Raw genomic sequence first — 17,150 nt, 5'->3', positions numbered from 1 at the left:
AATTGCTTGTACACCTAACCATAGAATTTATCTATTATCCTCCAAGAGACAAGTTCTGAATGAGTCAGGCTATTTACATAGTAATGCGTGTGTCAGCACTTCACAATGCCTTTAGGTCTTTTAGAAATACGTAATATTTATTATATTTGAAATTAATCTAAACAAAAGTTGATTATTTTTCAAGGAAAGAACATCTAAAGGAGAAAATTTGTAATTTTGCTCTGCTGCACCCCCCAATTTTTTTTATGCTCTTAAAGACATCAGATTATTTAACTGACACAGTGATTCAGACTCATTTTATTTCAAAAACTTCTTTCCTTTTTTAGGTGGGGGGGAGGTGGCGGAGTAGAGAGACTTGTGAAGAAAAATGAGTCTCTTCAGCTGTTTTCAGCATTTACACTGCCGCTTAAGGGATTGGCTGTGGACAAAGGAGGCATTCTTATCAATGTGGTGACAACAGTGGCTGAGAAATGTCTAAATGCCTCAGATCCTGATGAGGGATTTGTATGCGACATATAATGAGTATTTTGAAAAAATACAATTTTAGAAATAATACTTGTGGGAAGGGAATATATCACTAATCAGACTTCAGAGGAATCTCAACACTGTGCTACTTTTCAGTGTTTATCAAAATCCAGTAATATCACATAACTGTATATCACATAAATATAGCCACTAAAAGTTAGGTAATTTTTTCCCCAACCTTAAGAGCATTTTTGCAAAGTGACGTTTCTGTGCATATATATACCTTTCTTACCTGTCTTGGAATTTTTTTTTAATTAAAGAATACAGAAAACATAAAGTTGAATTATGTCAAACCTCCATGTCTGAGGCACCCAAAATTTTAAAAATTAAAAAAAATTATAATCAAAGAAGAAATCTCCTTTATTTCTCTCTCTATTCTTGTCCCAGAGGGAGCCATTCTCTTAATTTGGTACTCATATCTTTAGTCCATATTTAGGCACTTTTACTGCATATGTGAAATAATAAACAATATGTTATTCTGAATATTTAAAACTAATTCCATAAATAAATTTATCTTGTATATAACATTCTGCAGCTTGTTTTTTTCACTGAACGTTGTTTTTAATACCCATTTCTCTCGATACATACAGATCTAGTTTATTCACTGTAATCATTGAATCATATGTTATATAATTATAGCATTATAGTATCAACATACCAGGGCTTATCCAAGTCCCATTTAGGGGCATTTGGGTTGTTACTACATTTTCTCTATCATAATCAGGGCTTCAGTGAACACCTCTATATCTGTCCCCTTGTTTGGATGTGTTTATCTGTTTATTTTGAAGGCTCAACCAATAGTCTACCTAAAGTACTTCAAGTACAAATTTATTACAATACTAAAAATGTTGGCTTATTTCTGCATTTCTATCCAAATCAATGTCTTCTGATTTTAGATTAGAGGAAGAAGGAGCCTGCCATATGTAATGGATAGACAGGATCATGTATTTAGGAATTTTCTAGATTTGTGGAATATATTTTGTAAATTTAATCTCGATTTTATTAATATAATTATTTTTTCCTTCTTGTATCTAAATATCCAGTATACCACCAATCTTATACTTACTGAAGGAGAAGACATTTTTTCCCCCCTAGAGATAATAAATGCTATCCAAAGCAAAAACAGGAAGAAATTGGTGGATACACTTAAGGAACCAATTGCTGTTGGTTTAAAAGAGGAAATAGACAGTTGGCCTTGTATGAGCATTAGGGTGTACAGTGTGACCTCCCTGTTACCTATCTGGTAGGTGCATAGGTGTGAAGCAAAAATATGCTTAGTAGTTAGGCTAATCTGCAAAAAATAAAGTAGAATTCAGGGAATTCATTGTAGAAATGACTACAAAAATCACAGCTGCCCAATCCCAAAGGGGATGGGGATGTACATGTTGGAAGAGTGAATATATTCACTCACAGCTCATGTTCACTGAGCTGAAGTAAGTCGGTCTCCACTGGAATACAGATGAAGGAGCCAACAAATGCTTTGGTCCATCTCTCTGAGTGGTATATTAGTGCGGCTGGGTTTAGAAGAAATTGTAGGAACCAATTCCCTCATATAAAATTCTAGAAACAAAAGCATTTCACACCTGAATCTTAGACACATGAGGAGTTGTTTTTCATATTTAAAATGGATGTTCAGTGCTTTCTCACTGTGGATATGAGTTGAAAGACAAGTGATAAATTTACTTTGCTTCAGCACATGCTGCCCCTTCATTTGACACTTTGGATGCTATTTAAAAAAACTTGGAGCTTTTGTGGCTTTATCTTTTCTGACAGCCAGCCACCGAAGAGCCCTGCTAATTTCTCAGGAGTCCTTAAGTACTCTGCCACCTGATTCCACCGTCTCTGTGAAGAAGCAGTTCTTCTCAACCAACTTACAAATACATTATTCCTTCACCGCATTGAGTCAGTGTCCGGCAAGCTGCAGAGCAGAGGTCTTCGTTCCGATACTGCTAGACTGGTCACGCGAATGCCACGGTCTCTATTGCCATTTACCACTAATGGCTACTAGTGTTCCTTAGCGTTTCTCCCTGTATCTTAGTGCTCTTGACACAGGATGGGGCTCCTAAATCAGGAGTGATTTTCATGTAAATCCCACTGTTGCTTGGGCCTGTTCTGGTGCGCCATTGTAATCCCGGGTTCCAAATGGCAGGCTAGTTTTGTGATTCTGTTTTGCCTGTCAGCATGTTGAGAAGTGATAAGTCATTTATGTGCTGAAATTGTAATTCTGGCTAAATCTTTTATTCTACAACATATGTACATCGAGTCTTTTCTCTTTCAGAATGACAGTGGGAGAGGAAAAGATGAGCAAGACCAGGTGTTAAGGATGGTAACTACTATTGACGCCAAAAAGAAATATAGGAGATCTCAGGAGAAGAAAGAAAGTTTGGAGTGGATGGACAGAAAAGAAGAAATCTTCAGTGGTGGCTTAATATGTGTCAGGTGTTGCGCTTTTCGGTAAATTCACATCATGTTATTTGATTTTAACCCGGCCATCAACATACAATTATGCTCATTTTACAAATGAGGAAACTGATACTCAGATAAATAAAGTGATTTTTCCCAAGGAGACAAAGCTATTAATCACACAATCAACTTTTACCCCCAAAGACCATGCCCTTTCCACCACTCTATGGTTCTCAACCCAGGCTGCCCGTTAGGGTCATTGGCAGCATTATTGACTGACAGTGATATGGATCCCACCCTGGGCCAACCAGAAGGTGCCCCAAATCAGAGTCTCTAGGGATGGGGCCTGAACACTAATATTTCCGAAAAACCCTGCGGGTGATTCCAATGCGAAGCCAGGGTTCAGAGCCACTGGGGCCTACCACAGGCTCAAGTAAATCTGTGAGAGCAGACTGAAGAAACTTTAAATTCTCGCAATGGTGATCCTTGAACAGCATTATAATTAAAAAAAAAAAAAAAAACAGACCACAGTGCATTGCCCTGACTGGTGTGGCTCAGTGGGTTGAGGGTCATCCCACAAGCTGAAAGGTCGCGGTTTTATTCCCAGTCAGACACATGCCTGGGTTGCAGGCCAGGTTCTACACTGGGGGCTTGTGAAAGGCAACTGATCAATGTTTCTCTTGCTCATCAATGCTTCCCTCCCTTTCTTTCTCCCTCCCTTCCCTTCTCTCTAAAAGTAAATAAATAACATCTTAAAGACAACAACAACAACAAGGAATGTGAACCCTCTCTAGGAAGGAAGAAAACTAAAAAACAAACAACATATTGATTCAGAATAGTGGATATATATCAGACAGAGGTAATTTCACCCTTCCAGCAAGTGCTATGCTTAACCTTTTTTAGTTTATTTTATATATTATTTATTGGCAGAGTCTTCTACTAATTATAATTCTTACAAGTCATTTCATATGTACACTTATATCAGGTACTGCATCAAGTTCCCTGCAGATTCTTCGAGGTTATTCCTTCGGGTGGGAGGAAGGGAGAGACAGGCCCTGGCTTTTCTAATTCCACTTAAGATTATGAAGCAATTAGAAAAGATTTTGAGCAATAGAAAAGGCCCTTAGAGTTTGAAATACACCTGTTTCACAGAATCAAATTTCTCATCATTGAGGTCTTAAGAATTTCTAAGTAACATATGTTTCCTAATGAACATAGCAAAACAGAAGCCAGCTGTTTTGTTTTAAGAAATGAATCATCATTTAAATACTTTAAAAGTACCACAGCTCCCTTCTTTGCTCAGCTGTCCTATGTGACAAGCTCTGTGGCTTTATTTCACTTTTTCTTCCCCCCGAGGTTGCAGGTGTCCAGCAGTAATTGCTTAGAATGTAATGTGTTCTTTATGGTGCTGTAGGAATTCTGTAAACTATCTGGTTACAGGAAATAGTGCTAATGTACTAGCAGTACAATCCCAGACACACAGATGACTTACTATTGCTGTATAATTAATATTTTTGGCTGTCTTTTTAAGAATGTCAAGGTTTTATTATTTATTTTTTGCAGAAAAATAATTTCAATGGTCAATCTACAAGAAGCCCTGACTTTCTGTTGAGACTATCTTTTAGGAATATTCTTTGGTGATGGATGTATGATTTTTTGAACAGATTGGCTGCATTGATTTATAAGGCACAGAAGTCATATTTTCTTGGATTCATGTCAAAATACTCTGCCCTCAATCAAGAGAATTTTTACCGGGTGAATGAATGAAGTTAGCACTCACAGGCCACATTCCCTCAGAGTATTTTCAAACCGACTTCTCTCTGTCTGTAGAAATGATGTGTATTATTTTTTCCTGACAATGGCACATTGACACTGAATCAAAAGTTGTCACAATTTCAGAGTCAAATGGTAGTGAAACATCTTTCTGAGTGGGCAAATGAATATGTCATCTTCACTGTTAATATAATTAAACCTGTGAATCATGATGAGAATGCATTGGAAATTCACCAGCATTTTAATTTTAAAACTGTCTTGAAGTAATTATTTGGTTAAACCATAACTGTACATTATAAAACCCCACCCCCAAAATGCTCCCATGACAGGTTGTTTGGACACTTAAGAAGACACAAAAGCAGTGAGCCTGAGCCTGAGGCATTTTGTGAAGGCGTCTTCAGATCAGATTGTCTTTGCCACCTATACGGACACATGAAGTATCCAGTTAGAAACGAGACGGTGTCCTAATTTCATTTAGCTTGTTACAGCTAGTTCCCTTCCTGGTAGCACTGCCACTCAGCAGTCTTCACTGAGGGCCAGGTTCCAATCCTGCTGCCTGGTCGGAGGCAGGGAGGCTGTGCCGGGCAGCTGTACCTCCCCTGACATGTGAATGTGTTCACTCCGTCTAAAACCCTAGACGTTTTTATTCACTTTGAAAATCTGATTACCTTCTCTCCTTTTGGACCACCAGCTCCACGTTCACCAATGTTTCCCTATGCAAACATAAAACAACAACAATGAAATAAACCCCCACAAAATATTCATTTATTTTTAATATATTCAATCTCTACTTTAAAAACAGAAATAAATAATAGTACTGTAACAGTGTCCTATGGATACCATTTTAATTACTTTGCCTTTCTCAACTTCTATTAAATATTCCTGGAAAAACTCCAACCTTGGATACCCTATCTATCTTCCCTGTGATTTCCCCCTGAGAGATGATCCTGGAGAAATATCACACCTTTGAGGAAAAAAGTCATCTCTACTCCAAATTAATGCCTGGACCTCACATGGTCCCCAACCATTCCATGGATATGACTGTCTAATGCTATTAATGATATTTTGTTGCTCAGTATAATGGACATTCTGTTAATTGGCCTCTTGGCTGCACTTGCCACTCTATTGACTTGCATGATACCTCACCCTCCTAATTTCCTCCTATCTTTCTGACCTCTCTTCCTCTCGCCACACCTGACTGATAAATGTTGAACTCCTCAGGACTCTGTACAGGCTCTCTTTTCTTGTGATTCAACATTTTCTCCCAGGCCTTTTTATCTATCCCCACAGCTTAAGTGTCATCTACCATACAAAGACAGATAACCTTGTAAACCCAGCACACATCTCCTTTCTGAGTTTTGACACCTATATATAATTTTCTATTTGATGTATTCACTTGTAAATTCTAAAATAAATTCATATTCAGCAAGTTCAAAATGGAATTCAAAAATACAACAAATACCAGAAGGGATGGGAGATGGGGGAGAACAGGGGAAAGAAGGGGAAGGGGCGAGCAAAGGAGCACGGAGAGAGGGCTCATGGGCAGGGACAAGGGGGCCGAATGTGGGAATGGCGGGGGGACAGGATAGGGAGGAGCAATGGGAAAAAAGGTGGGACAGCTGTAGCTGAACAACAGTAAGTAAAAAATAAAAATACAACAAACACACACATACATATTGAGAGAGAAAGAAGAAGTTACATTGTACAGTTAACATTTATTAGACCAGAATGTTAACCAGAATGTTTTCGATTTACAGTTGGAAAAAACCAAGGATAAGCTATTGCCATATCTGAGACTCTGTCAGCCTGGCTAACAAGGACCTGCCTGGGAGCTCCCCAGAGAGTCTGACCTACCCAATTCTGGGCCCACCGAAGCTGCTTTTCCATAGGAATGGCTGGTCTTGGCTCTTGCTTCACAACTTCCTAAGTCCTACCAAACAAGCAACAGCTGGCCTCAGTGAGCCCAAGGCCAGGCACTAGCAGCAGCCAGCCTAGATTCACAGCTTGGCCTCGCCTGGGAATCTCCAAGGCCACCACAAGTAGCAGCCACCTCAGACTGCTTCACAGCTCAGGAAGGGCAGCCCCGGGCAAAATAAAGGTGCAGGCTGACCTTGGCCTGCACCACCCAGAGTTCATCATCACCGAACCATTATTGTATGAAATATCACAGGGACTTATTTAAGAAAAAGAAGATCAAAATTATGAACAATAAAATGGCAAAAAATATATATTTATCAATAATTGAATCTAAAAAACAAACTAAGCCAACAAGGAGAACACAGTCAGAAGCATGGATATGGAGAACGTTTTGATGGCTTCCAGATGGGAAGGAGTGGCGGAGAATGGGTGAAGAGGTGAGGAGGTTAAGAAGTACAAATAAGTGGTTACAGAATAGCCTTGGGGATGTAAACAGTATAGGAAATGGAGTAGACAAAGAACTCATATGCATGACCCATGGACAGGAACAATGGTGTGGGGATTGCCTGAGGGAGTGGGGGGTGCTGGATGGAGGGGAGAAAAGGGGGGAAAATCAGGACAACTGTAATAGCATAATCAATAAAATATAATTAAAAAAGAAGGAAGCCAAGGAAAGAAAGGAAATCTGAATTCATCCTCTCCCTTCCGTAAAACACTTCTTTCTTCAGTCAGTGCATTCTTCTTAACACTGCTCTCTTTCTTCCTCCAGTACAGCGAGTCTGACTGCCTCTGTCTCCAACACCTCTTCTTTTCACGCTAGCGGCCTTCACTCTGGGAAGGCCGCCACCGTGTCTTGCCAGAATGACTGCAGTAGCTCTCTGGTTGGCCCTCTATGATCCACTCTTGCTCCTCATCAACATACCCATTCTCTTAAGGTCAGAGCAGTATCTTTAAAAGACATTCTAACTTCATTCCACCAAAACCTCAACAAAGCCCCCAAAACCCTGCAGGACCTGATCTCATTTCCCTCGCCAGCATTATTTGGCCACTCTTCTCCCTCAGAAGTTCCAGCTGTAACGGTCTTCTCTCCACTTCTCAGTAGGTCCAAGATCCTTCCCTTTTTACCCTCTAGGTCAACACTCCTTCTGTGGCGCTCCCAGACAGGCTCCTCTTTCTATACCTTCTCCTTGGACATTATATTTTTCCTTCATAATACTTACTGACATCTCTATTTTTGTGTTTGTTTAAAACACTTTGCACTTCTTGCACCTGAATGTAAGTTCCAGGATGGCCTGGAATTGAATACTCACTCCATGCCTAGGGCAGTACCTAACATACAGGAAGCATTCGATAAATATTTATTGAATAAGCCAATAATTCTAATTTATATGGTTTTCCAAATAAAGTTTTCAATTAAAAATATCTGTATTTGTAGAATAAATTAAAAGTTCAGAAATGTTTAAACAACAAAAATATACAAAGGTACCCATTCATCAGTGTTGCTATGGTTTAATATTTTAAACGTGCCTTTCATGCCACTCCAATTAAGGATATGTAGTTTACAATTGTTGTTATTATTGGTCTTGTGACAGATATTCTCTCCTTCTTCCTACTTAACTTTGATCTGAGATGTCTGAATTGAAAATAAAAATTATATTTTCAAACTTGAGCTATAAATTATAAAGAAAATGATGTATAACACTCTGACATGTACATGTATACATGAAGAATCAGCACTTACAAAATGTTAGGTTGCTTGGATGCAACCTGCACAAAAACATATATTTTAGGCATTTCCTGAAAATACTAGCCATTTGGAGATGTTGCCCATCTGTGTGCCCAGCCCATCAGTGTCTCTCCCTGGCTGAGCTTATGTGAGGACATCTTCGGAGAAGCTGGAACATGCTTTGATCTAAGACGTGAGTTGTCCAGAGATGAAGTTTGGATTGGGTGGTCCCATGCTCTTGGCTTGCAGAGCAGAACCAAAGTGCATCCAGTGAGTTTATACCACAGGTAGCACCTTGATTTAGATCCTGCTCCCCATCAAACTAGAGTGTGTCAGAGATGCTGTGGTTGGAATGAAGAACTACCTCTTCAGCACTAAATCATATTGTTGTATCCATATGCTCTATCATTCTAAAATATTTATTTTTCTGGTGGCTTTCACACCTAGAAAGGCAATAGGGCCATTTACTGCCTGGCAGAGCATTACACATTGCTTCACTTATTAGCTAAGCCAGAAAAATCTGTCTAATCAAGGATTGTCATGGCCTCTATAAATGTTTTCCCCTCTTGGGCTAACAATACTCAAAGTAGATGCAAATTTGAACTTCAGTAGTATTTATTCATGGACATGTAAGTTTCTCCTCTCTACTTTCTTCAGGCTAATTGTACCAGACAATTACTTGGTGCTACAGAAATAAGACATGGTCTTTTTATTTTTGGAACCTATAGTTCTGCCTCAGCTGCTATTCTAATTTTACTAGGTCATTCTGTACCCTGGTGCCATGTTATTTAAATGTGTTTTTATAAGCCTTTTGAATAAATATAATAGCTGTACAGTTTTGAATGTGTTTACTTAAAAGTTCCTGGTGAAGTGATAAAGGTTGCGGTGTGGGAAGTGCTCACTGGCCTGCCCATTTCAAGAATTCTGGGATGTCAGAACATGTCCTTTGCTCACCTGTGGGTAATGGTGAATGGAACTATCATTTCAACCATAATAGATGGCCGTTTCTATAGGCTCTAAGGAGTCAAATATCAGCAATTTCCTGTGGCTCAATATTATAAAAAAGACCGAGGACATGAACCCTCTCCCAGGACATGGGGTCATTAAAAATCCTCTGGTTAAGCCTTTTGGGGACTTGATGTAAAATCCTAAGTATGAGGGAAACATAACGTTAAAAACAACAACAACAACAGATTATCTGTTTTGGATTGAATTGTGTCCCTCCCCACAATTCATAGGTTGATGTCTTAAACTGCAGTACTTCACAATATGGCCTTATCTGGAAATAAATTCTTTACATATTAATTAATTATGATGAAACCATTCTAGAGTAGGCTAGTCCTCTAATTCTACAGGACTGCATCCTTATAAGAACAAATTTCAAACCAGAGACGTGCACACAGGGAGAATGCCCTGTGAGGTGGGAGATAAGCTGCCACAACCAGAGGGGAGGCCTGGAGCACATCCCTCCCCACCCCTTCAGAGAGAGCGTTCTGTACAGACACCTTCACCTTGCACTTCCAGCCTCTGGAACTGGGAGACAGTACATTTCTAATGTCGAAGCCACTCAGTTCATGATACTTTCTTACAGTAGCTTTAGCAAGTGAAAGTATATGTGGCCTAAGAGGACAGGGCTTTCTTGAAAATAAAGCCTAAAGCTGGCTCTAAGTCCAACTTCTCAGTTACGTGCAGGAAAACATTTCACCAGCTCCAAGTGCGGTGGACCACAGGCCGGGGGTGGAACTCAGGGGACTTCCAGGGTTCTTTGCAATAAAAGTAGGATTCAAAACCAAGATACTCCTGTCCCTGAATTCCTGATGTTCCCCAAAACTACTGGATCCTGGTATATAAGGAAAGACAGAAAGTTAAGACTTCAATTTTATTTTTCAATATTCTGGGCCCAGAGGGTTGTTTCTGGTGTCTCCAAGGAAGCCTTCACTTCCTGTGCCTTTATTGGGTTTAACTCACAGCTTGTAAGGACCCCGATATTCGATTTTGGAGAAAGGTTTTCTGTCCTTTCTAGCTTGTGACTATTAAAATGAAGTTATGTTTTGATACTTGGGAGGAGAGTAGATTATTTTGCTAGTGATTTTTTGGGGGGATCAACAATTTGGAGGAGTGAACACTAAAACTGGTTGCTGGGAGGCACAGCATCAATCTCCCACAGTTGAGACTGATTCTCTGCAAATTTCACCGAGTGTGGTGATGTAGGAACACAACTATGCATTTTCAATGTGGATCTTTAAAAAGAGTATCAAATGTAAAATATGCCAGACGTTGGCCTCCACAGATAACACTTTCCCCCCTCTGCAATGCTGTAAGGGGCTCAGGATTTGATGGCTTTAGCAGTTGACGGAGTCTATTGAATTTTTATTAAAGTCCCCAGAGTTGGAGACAATGAAGAGCAGCTTGCTGGTGAGTGAGCAGATTTTCCTTAAGGGGAAGAATATGCTCAGTATTGCTGCTTCTTTGCAAACAATCTTGCAGAATGGGAGCAGCTGTTTTGACAATTATTTTTGTGATGGAGAGGAAAATCTTTTACCTTTTGTTCTCTGCACCCTCAAGTGGGCACCCAAAATACCTATAAACACACTCGGGTAATCTTGCCCAACGTAGTCTCTCTCTCTTTTTATTCCTCACTTCCTCCCTCCCACCATTTGCTTTTTGATTTGTGTTGCAATGGGAGAGGGTTTTTAGGCCTGACCTTCTCTCTCTAATGACATAAGGAAAATTATAGTGAAAAAAATGGACTCTTGTACAGGCGCCAAAGGGCAGTGCCTTTGCCTTTGAGGACTCCTCGGCCCGGGAATGAACCTTGGGCTCTTTCAGTTTGGGGGAAGGTGTCTCAGTAGTCAGCTGCTCCTCCTCCCCTGGGTCACTGCTTCAGCTGCTTGACACTGAGGAGCTCTGGTCCAGGACTCTGGTGCAGACATTACATAAATCAATGCCAATATAAAAGGGAAGATTATTTTAACCTTGGAATGTCACTTTTTATATCTCTATACATGGTCCATTATTTAATGTCCAGGAAAGTTTCATGCTGACCCCCACTCCCTACCCTGTGCTTATTTGGTACAGCCAGACCATCGGGCATGCAATGAATTGCAAAAATGAGACAACCTCACTGTCCAAAAATAGTTTGGGGGTGGGGGACAATGCCAAATGAAAGCATTCATCTTGTTCATCATGACACACTTGGCCCTTTCCTTTGTGAAGCTGAGGGTGAGGAGAGGGTGGTTACCATTCAGAAACATTGGCCAGTGTAGGTGCTGGGACACTGGGCCTCGCCTTCTCTGTCCATTCTGGTGGGACCTCAGTGTAACAGCTCTATTTGCAGAAGGAAACAGAGCAAAGTGTTTGGGAAGTTATGTTGCATTAATTCCCAGATGGGCTTAAAGCCTTCTGATGCGAAGTGCTTATAATGCATCATTCGGGGAAGAAAAGCTATGGTCTCTCTTTTTTATCCAGCTATGCTCCAGCTCGACGGTCACATTTTGAGCACATGTGGACCAAACATCTGTGAGCCTCTCTCCTGTAATGGCAATCGGGACAGCTGGAGTGCTTTCAGGTGACTCAGTTAGCTGAGTTCAAAGCACCAGTTTGCTGTTAGCAAGGCTCTGCACTCACCTGCTCTGGTCAGCCTCTGTTTTTTTGAAATAAAACCTTAAAGTTTCAAAATTTACATTCCCAACTGTAGACTAAAATATAAGTGCTCCATATATCTTAATTTAAAGGAAAACTGACTCATTGGCAAGATAAACTACATATACAAGCAGTGTTAGGAGACCTGTAAAGATACGAGCTTTAAAAGTTTTGCAAGGGATAGCAAATATTTAAGTAGCTGAGTCGCAACTTGGTAAATTTTATACCAAGGGTGAAAGGAATACAGTGTGCTCTGTAAGCTTTTCTAGCTGACACTGTGACATCAGAGCCAACTCATTTTCATTACTTGGAAGCATTTATGATAAATCCTGTTTTGTATTAGATGTCATTACAGAAAAGTATTGTATTTTTATTGATTAATTTTAGACATGCTTCACATACTTTTGTTCACTTGTGCCAAGCTCTAGTGTTTTGAAAAAGCTAGTATAGATCTAGTCAGAAAATGTTTAATTATACACCAAACATTATTCCTAATATAATTCTCTCTGGAAAATCGAAGTAAATGAGAAAATTTAAGATAGGATTACTTAGGAAGTATAACAAACTTTCCACACTCTTGACTTTAAATTCATCGACCACGAATGATGTAGGTCTTTGTGTTGAACTTAATCTTATGAAAAAAGAATCGTGATTTTAAAAATGAATTAGCTTACTTTATAAATATTTTCCTGAGCACCTGCTCTCTTTAAGCCCTCTGATGGCACATAGCACCTCTTTGGAATTTCCAGACAAAAAGGAATTAACAGCAGTCAGGAGTTTATAGGCAGAGAAAGCAAAAACATAGAGGAGTGTCTCCAAATTTGTTTCTGTGTAGTGGCACAATTACTTCAGCAGCATGTATCAATGATAAGCTACTATGTATTTAAGGACCCCTCCTCAGTGGATAGAATGCTTCACACCAAGTGATCAGACCCTGAATATTTGTTATTGAGTTGTGAGTCAATGGATGGTCTCACACAGGTCTCTGACTTCATTGCTAACGCCCATTCCTCTCCCCGTGCCGTGCTTCCTTGGAGAACAGGAAGCAAAACTGTCTTGCTTTTGCCACTCAGATACTTCCTGTTCAGAATTCCATCCATCCTAATTGGAATTTAAAAACCTTAGGGAGGTTAAAAGTGGTTCTTCCTGGAAAGGTTGGGGACCCCCAGGTTGACCTATGAGATGTAAATATTTGCTTGAGATTTTCATGTAGTACATATTAATTTTGAAAAGAAATCTACTACCCATATTTTACCCAGAGCTACAGGGAGGCAAATAATCTCTTTCTGCTCTCAGAGAAACTAGATATATGACATTATCAATGGTGAAATATGATTTTTTTGCATTAACTTTTTCTATATAAAACTTCACAAATTTGAAGTTTTTTTATTTATAAAGATATATTTTGGTTTTGAAAAAAATACTGAGCAAAATACTTTTTTTGGAAACATTTTCAGTATGGAAAGATGTTAAGAATATGTGATCAGGTTTAAAAATCTGAGCAGTTAGGAATTAATGATTTTTTTTATGTGATCACATAAAATCTCTGTGTATATAATAAATGAAGAAAAGACCATACCTTGTAATATCCATCAAGAGTCTGTTGTATCCCTTGTGTTCCAGGAGGTCCCTGTATTAGATACAAATAAAAAATAAAAACCTAAACATTTACCAAACCATGTGAATTTAAATAACATATCTAAGAACTCTTGAAACCTTACAATTAAGAAAAAGAGTCTGTTTAGTCAAATATTCCAATTAATAGGGAATTACAGGGGCATTAACTCATCAGGTTCCTAAAGGTATTTCTAGGCTAAGTCCTGCCTGAATCCAGAGAGTTCCTTAATGGGAACATGTAACATTTTACCTGAAGGTCAGCCATCAACATATTCTTTATCAGAGGAATTGTAGCCATAAAACGCCCTGAGGGAAGCAGTTATAGCTTCAGTTTATTTTTTGACACTTCTCACAGGGGTTTGATCAATGTATTGCAGAAATGTGTGGCCACATGTTATTAACTTAGAAAATATGGAAAATATGTTTTCTATTACTTTACTCTTTTGGATTAGTGGGGTGAAGATGGGATGCACAGGACTTTCAGGCCAGAAAAAGATGTCTTCTCTAAGACATTAGTCTTAAGATATTTAAATACTTGTACTTTGAGTTTACATGGAAATATGTGCTAAGCACCATGCTGAGCTTTGAGGAGCCAGGAAAGAGGTAAAGACATTTTCCCCTAGAATTTCTCAGAACAGAGAAAGGGAAGAGCTCTCTGAGTTTTTCACGGATTACATATACTGGGGAGGCCCTAAGACAATACAATGCTTAGCATCATTTTAAATCAAATAGTTCAAGCCAAGAGAGAGTCAGCTATTTAAAAGAAAGCAAAAATGATTGCATATTTCATCTAGACCTTGAAAGTGCCTAGAAGAAAATATTAGAGAGGCAAAATTCTTTACATTTTTAGCTCAGAAGATAAGAGAAAGAAAGATTATGACTGAGTAAACCAAATGTTACTGTTGTACACAGATCATTATTTTTTAAACAGGTAACAAAAGCTTTAAAAAGTAGAGAAAAATTTTAAGGAACTGCTGCCTGCTGCACTCAGGTAGCACCTCAGATATATTGAAAAAATTAATGTTTAACATCTATGACTAGTATTTCTTATGAACTGCTAGTGGCTGAAGATGTCTTCTAATATGAAACCTTTGTGTTATGCCAGTAAATATAGAGGACACAGAGATGCAGAGATGGATGTCTGGAAGCATGTTGGTGTAACTCTTAAGGAAATAATAGGCCTTCTGAGTAATGGAGCCACCTGTGATCGGAAAGACAAACGATGCTGTTACCTCGCTGAAGTAAAAACAGAGCTAATGTCAGAAAAGAACTATCATCGTATTATATATTGTTCATGTTTTGTTTTGTTTTTCCCTTTCAGCCAGCTTTGTGTAAAGTATCCTAGGTCACTTAGATGAAATAATGAGGACAGAAATTACTGGGCTGGAGGGGGTTGTTGTACAAAGTTTCTAGCCAAGAAGATGCAAGTTAAAAACTCATTTTTGAAACTTGTGAGACATGAGATTCCATATACATGGGCCCATCTTCAAATCTATAATGAGGCAAGAAATTTGAGATACCACATGTAGTATCATTAATAGGTAGCTTAGGAACATGTGCATAGTACTTATTTGGTGGGTGGTGAATGTGTGTTAATAATGCTGATTAGATAAAAATAGTGAAGTATGGGTAAATTTAGCTTTATACACATTCATCCTGGTTATAATGAGTCTTATAATTAGGGATCTGAAATATAGCAGAACAATGAATAATACAGTATCTCAAATAGAGCAGAAGAATAAAATAATAATAGCAAATATACAGTGCTTATTTGATGCCAGGTATTATACCAGGGGTTTTATATGGATTAATTCACTTAATCTGCACAATGACACCATGTGGTATGTACCATCATTATTTCCAGTTCAATAATACAGAAAATGAAGCTCAGAAATTGTTAGCTGGCTCAAGGTCACGGCCCTGGCCAGTGGCAGGGCTAACATTTAACATAGGCAGCTTGGGCCCAAACTCAGTTCTCATCTACTCTACCATCTTAACGTAAAAGAAGACTCTCAGCTTAAACTAATTTTTGCATATAAATAAATAAATAAATATATATATATATATATATTTAATCATGCTGACCGTGCCCTTGAGAATACTGGGTGATCACTCTTCCATGTTCTACTCCCCATACTGAAATTGAAAAAAAATCAGCAAAACTTGTGCTTTGCACTTTTTGAGCCAGCACTGTGCTTGATGCAGGAGGGCAGGAAATGAGCACTTTGCCTTTTGATGTAGTCTTACTGGAGAGCTGACAGAGGCCCCTCTATCTGCTCCTTGCATCTCCTACCTATCTCCATATAATTACTCAAGACATGATAGGAAGATTATGCCTGAATATTCCAAAAGACTCCTCTTAGCTCACAACTGTACTAAAAATGCATCCTATCTTTGTTTGCAGAAGTTGGGAGAGCAGGTGATCAAAGGATATAAGTGGGAACCTTCAAAGGGGCCCTGGAAGGGAGTGAGAAAGAAGCAGAACAGCAAACAGTGCAATGGAGGTTGCATGGCACAGAACAGGTAAGAGCATGGATGAGAATAATCCAAGTGAAAATCAGAGGATGGTGCTAATTTAAAAAAAAAATTGGATGAGAACTAGGTCTGACCTTTTACAGACTGGTCATCTGCCTATGGCAAGTGGGTGCCTTCCTTAAACACAGACTATAGTCCTTATCTGGAATCCTGATCTTGCTGTTGAGCTTACCATTGGGCATAGGGCAGGACAGCTCAGTGCAGTCCACTCTCAAAACAAGAGCAAGAGCATAGCTCCCTGAGCAGTGCCACTGGCCGAAAGAAAAGTTTGAACAAGATTAATAAGCCCTATAAAAGTTACTGCCACATTTTCATATGTTCTGTTCTTGCCATAAAATGTCACATCCACAGAGTAGTGCTCCAAATGGGGTCAATCTGAAATTTTAGGCTCTAGAACGTAATCGGCTGATGAGCAGTTATGATGACATTTTCTTCCTTGTTCTTTTAGTCCCTGGGATGCTTTGGGTATCACACATTTCAGGTTTAATGTAACAGAGATTTATAGCTAACAGTCTACCCTGCAGGCAGTGCTTTACACAAACTCTCCCAGGGGCTGAAGAAACCCTGCAGCGACAGAGAAGATCCTAGCACAGAGTCCTCGAGCTGTCTACCCAGACACTGACTGCAGGCAGGACAGCCACGACTCACTGGGCTGTTCTCAAACTGTCGGCAATAAACACCCTCAGTCAATGGGGAGAGAGTGGCCACGAGAAACATGAGGCACATAAATGCCAAGAACAACTCTGTTTACTGTTAGAAAAACAACATAGACCCCAGGGTCTTAGAACTGGTGGCTATCCTACTGATAACATCCCCAAGAGATGTGCTATTTTTTAATTTTTTATTCTGGTACAAAAGCATAGTTGAAGGAGATCCAAGGAGTCATTTGTTTCCTAGTTTAGCAAGAGCTGTCAGTCTTATGGAGTATCAAGCTACTCTGAGGAAGGAGAAGTTAAAGCCTTGGCATCACAGTTTGAGTAGATGCTCCAGGGCACTTGAGAGCATCTTTCTC

At 39.3% G+C, this 17,150-nt stretch overlaps 1 protein-coding gene across 1 annotated transcript in view; it reads right to left on the bottom strand.

The window, feature by feature from the left end:
• COL19A1 (collagen type XIX alpha 1 chain) overlaps positions 1 to 17,150 on the bottom strand; it is a 331,895-nt gene that overhangs the window by 67,648 nt on the left and 247,097 nt on the right. The window contains exons 18-19 of the mRNA XM_054569553.1: positions 13,566 to 13,616; positions 5,370 to 5,414 (exon numbers count right to left, since the gene is read on the bottom strand). Of these exons, the coding sequence (XP_054425528.1) occupies positions 5,370 to 5,414; positions 13,566 to 13,616 (96 nt within the window). The remainder of the gene's footprint in view (positions 1 to 5,369; positions 5,415 to 13,565; positions 13,617 to 17,150) is intronic.

This window comes from Pteronotus mesoamericanus, unplaced genomic scaffold (genome assembly GCF_021234165.1).
Source record: "Pteronotus mesoamericanus isolate MK-2021 breed Mesoamerican mustached bat unplaced genomic scaffold, CSHL_Meso_final contig_20, whole genome shotgun sequence".
Classification (NCBI taxonomy): Eukaryota; Metazoa; Chordata; class Mammalia; order Chiroptera; family Mormoopidae; genus Pteronotus; species Pteronotus mesoamericanus.
The sequence above is the reverse complement of the archived record's forward strand: the minus strand, read 5'-3'. Positions and strand labels throughout refer to the sequence as shown.